This window comes from Arachis ipaensis, chromosome B07 (genome assembly GCF_000816755.2).
Source record: "Arachis ipaensis cultivar K30076 chromosome B07, Araip1.1, whole genome shotgun sequence".
NCBI lineage: Eukaryota > Viridiplantae > Streptophyta > Magnoliopsida > Fabales > Fabaceae > Arachis > Arachis ipaensis.
In genome coordinates this window covers 2,027,464-2,030,913 of record NC_029791.2, presented here as the reverse complement: position 1 = coordinate 2,030,913, position 3,450 = coordinate 2,027,464, and the positions used below count along the sequence as shown (strand labels likewise).

Below are 3,450 nucleotides of genomic sequence, written 5' to 3'. Positions count from 1 at the left end.
TGCTTGTTATGCTTTAAGAGTTGAATTTGATTATTATGCATTGTAATCTAATCAATATTTGTATTGTAGGAGATTTAAGAATTTTTTATCAAAAAAAAAACTATATGCACAAAAAAAATTAATTACCATATATTTATGTATAAATAAATGTGTTGTTTAACTCATTTTTAATATGCATCTTTGTATTTCAATATGTATTTTATACGGATAATTGATTTGATATCTGATTCTTTTTTGTACATGTAACATGATTGTTATTTATCTACCTTTAATTTACAGATGAATTGAATAACTATTTCTAATTCGAAATCTAATTAAACTTTTGGTTTTTATCTTTCTTTGTTATGCTAATCTTAGGGTTGAACCAAGGTATCAAGAAATATTAAGCAAGGACATAGCAGAAGCTATGAAAGATGGTGTGAAGGTTAGAGTAATAGCAGGGGAAGCACTTGGTACAAAGTCTCCAATCTACACAAGAACACCAACAATGTACTTGGACTTCATTCTCAAACCTGGTTCACACTTGCAACAACCTATACCAAAATCTTGGAATGCTTTTGTGTATGTTTTGGAAGGAGAGGGTATTTTTGGAAACCAAAAGTCTCAACCTATAAGCTCACACCACATTCTTCTTCTTGGTTGTGGTGATGGATTAGAGGCATGGAACAAATCTTCTAAGCAACTTAGGTTCATTCTTGTTGGAGGTGAACCACTAGGAGAACCTGTGGTTCAATTTGGGCCATTTGTTATGAACACTCAAGAAGAAATTGACCAAACCATTGATGATTTTGAGAACTATGCTAATGGATTTGAGAAAGCAAGGCACTGGAGGTCTCAAAGTGCACTTAGCCTTGACTATTGAGGGTTTTGACATTTGACTTTTATCTTTTTTGGGTTGTTTTATATCTCACATTCCAGCTAGTTATGTTGAAAGAAGCAAGGAAAAACAACTTAGTTCAGTTCTTTGCAATGTAAATTGGAATTTATGAATTAGATGAAGAATCAAATCCATTTTACTTTTGGATATGCCCTAATATATTTTATGTAAGGTATGATCACAAAATATTAAGAGTTATTTTCTCATTTGTAGTAATAATATATTGACAAATCATTATTCTTCCTTTCAAGGATGAAATGAATGAAACCTTGACCTATCAGTTAACTATTACTATTAAAAGTTTTAAAATTATTGATTAGTCCATAAAAGTTTGTAAGAGAATAAGATTTCTATATACTTGACATCTATGAGATGCTACATGAACTCAAACAAAGCAATGCCCCATATGAAGGACAAGAGCATTGAATCACCAACCATGTGCATCTTTTGCTATTATATCTATTAATCATAAGGTTGGCTCAATAATTGGTGGTACCAACCACAAGATTCATCATTCAATAAATTATCATAACACTTTCATGTAAGTTCCCAAACAAGTATGAGGTTAATGACTATAGGCTTATTATTATTTGGGTTAAAAGCCTTATATATTAGCATATGATTTGGTAGCTGATTTTTTATGTAAATGTAACATGATTGATTGAAAAAACACTTGGAAAATGATGCATAGTTATGAGGCTTATAGAAGATGTCATATTCATTCATTTTCAAATGTTCAACAGCACATAACTAGAGAAGATTAAATCTTGTTAAACAAGTTTCATAACCTATCCCCATGTACGGTTGTTTCTGTGAGATGGAAGCTATGTAATACAAGCTCAATTTCTACCATCAAAAGCAGTGGTTAAACTACCTAGCTAAGCTTCAGTAGTTCCAACTACTTTCTCAACTTCAGCAATGGTGTTTCGAGCATCATCGATTTCAGGACCTTCCTTCTCATTTGATTCCTCTAGCTCAGCCTGAAAGAGGACATAAAAATGGCCCACATGCCATGAATCAGAAGCATAACATATAGACTCAATTTCAAGCATATGCGCAACTTGGACTTGCTATTTGAAAACAGAGAAAACAAAACAAAAATATAGATCAAACATAATGAAGAAAGAAGTACAAATTATTTCAAACAAATAAATGAACCTTCATTGGCTTGCTTAAGAGAACAAAAGTAATTGCACAATAGATTTCTCTTTAGTTGTCAACTTCTATATTTCAGTTTAATACATTTTGGAAAAGATTTTTAGTTATCAAATTTTTTAGCAGAGTACCAATCAAAGCAGTGCCTCAATCCTCCACTAATACAATAAATAAGTTGTTTATCACATTGAGATTATGATTAAATGAAGAAAAATGAAGGGACACACAGGAACTTGCAGGAATCAAATCAACAAATACCACACTGATCAACTCAAAGATAACACAACTCATAACATCATTAATGGGTACCGATACCATCATCCATTGGAAACAAAAAGCCAAGGCATGAAATGCAAAGCATGTAAAAAGTTTGCAAGTTGCAACATGAGAAAACAGCACAAAACTAAGGCATAAGTTAATAACCATGGAAAAAGAAAACCAGAAAATGTACATTACCAATGCTCCTTTTAAGTCCCCGAGTGCGGCCTCAAGGCGCTTGTGGCAATCAGGAATCATCATCCTAGACTCAGCCAGCACATTTTCCTGTCCAAAATATCAAGTCAACAAACAAAACTTGCAATCATTATTCACCATATCATCACTGACCTTAGTGATTTCCCAAAAAAATTAAGGAGGCAAATCCACGCCCTACTAAGATGTACAATTTAATAACTATATTTAAAAACAATCACATATTATTTTTGCATAAATAGATAAATTGAAATTAGATACCTGCTGCTTGAGATCATAAGGGTCAGCACCCTTCTCCTTCATGTCAGCAGTTTTTGCAGTTTCTCTCTCAACTTCCTTCTCATAAGAATGCAGCTCCTTAACTATGCGTTTGCAAGTACTTGTCTTTATCTTTAGATTCCTCAAAGTAGCCATTGGATCCTGATCCTGCAACCTAAAAAGAAAAAAAAATGTCCCAAATTAAAAACCATCAGCTTTCACCTAACTACTAAAGCTAAGTTGATTCCAAATCAAATTCAATAAAAGCAAAAGATCGCAATGCAATATTATACTCCATTTTCAGTAAGTTCAAAAGCTCAAGCTGTATTTCCAATTCCAAAAAAAATATATATAAATAAAAACCGAAGAGTCAAAAAATAGCTCCAATGCTTGAGATCTAATATGATAATGACATGACGAGAAGAAAGCAAAGGTAGTAACTTAACTTACTAGGAGTAAGAAAAATTGAATTTAGGTGGAGATTCAGAGCGAGACTGAAATAGAGACGGTAACTGCTTTACTCGATGAACACTGAAAACCGAACCTTTGCAGTTTGCTCTACACTCTCACTAAAACGCACCGTTTAGTTTGCTTTTTATTTTTTGTTTCTGCACTTTGTTTTTTATTTCTTTATGTTGGGCCTTTCGGGCCTGTAAACATAACAATAACTTTTTTATTTGATTACGGTC

The 3,450-nt window shown here is 32.6% G+C and overlaps 2 protein-coding genes across 5 annotated transcripts in view; one reads left to right on the top strand and one right to left on the bottom strand.

Annotated features, from left to right (window-relative positions):
* The window catches only part of LOC107609082 (pirin-like protein), a 6,187-nt gene extending 5,060 nt beyond the window's left edge, over positions 1-1,127 (top strand). The window contains exon 6 of the mRNA XM_016310909.2: positions 358-1,127. Coding sequence (XP_016166395.1) covers positions 358-862 — 505 coding nt within the window. The 3' untranslated portion in view covers positions 863-1,127. The remainder of the gene's footprint in view (positions 1-357) is intronic.
* LOC107609083 (tubulin-folding cofactor A) lies at positions 1,568-3,373 on the bottom strand. 4 transcript variants are annotated; one of them, XM_016310912.2, is made up of 4 exons: positions 3,212-3,373; positions 2,765-2,936; positions 2,489-2,575; positions 1,568-1,857 (listed from the first exon to the last, which is right to left on the bottom strand). In XM_016310912.2, exons 2-4 carry the CDS (start codon positions 2,915-2,917, stop codon positions 1,756-1,758), a joined length of 342 nt encoding a protein of 113 aa, XP_016166398.1. In that variant the 5' UTR covers positions 2,918-2,936; positions 3,212-3,373; the 3' UTR covers positions 1,568-1,755. The 4 variants fall into 4 exon arrangements, with proteins under 4 accessions (XP_016166398.1, XP_016166397.1, XP_016166399.1 ...); XM_016310911.2 differs by having other exon boundaries at positions 2,765-2,940; positions 3,215-3,369; XM_016310913.2 differs by having other exon boundaries at positions 3,207-3,350.

What these genes read in the sequence shown, in the direction of transcription:
- LOC107609083 (XM_016310910.2), bottom strand. An exon ending in CTTATGATCTCAAGCAGCAG is followed by an intron (nt 2,576 to 2,764) that starts GTATCTAATTTC and finishes TATTTTGGACAG; the next exon opens with GAAAATGTGCTGGCTGAGTC. An exon ending in GGGACTTAAAAGGAGCATTG is followed by an intron (nt 1,858 to 2,488) that starts GTAATGTACATT and finishes GTCCTCTTTCAG; the next exon opens with GCTGAGCTAGAGGAATCAAA.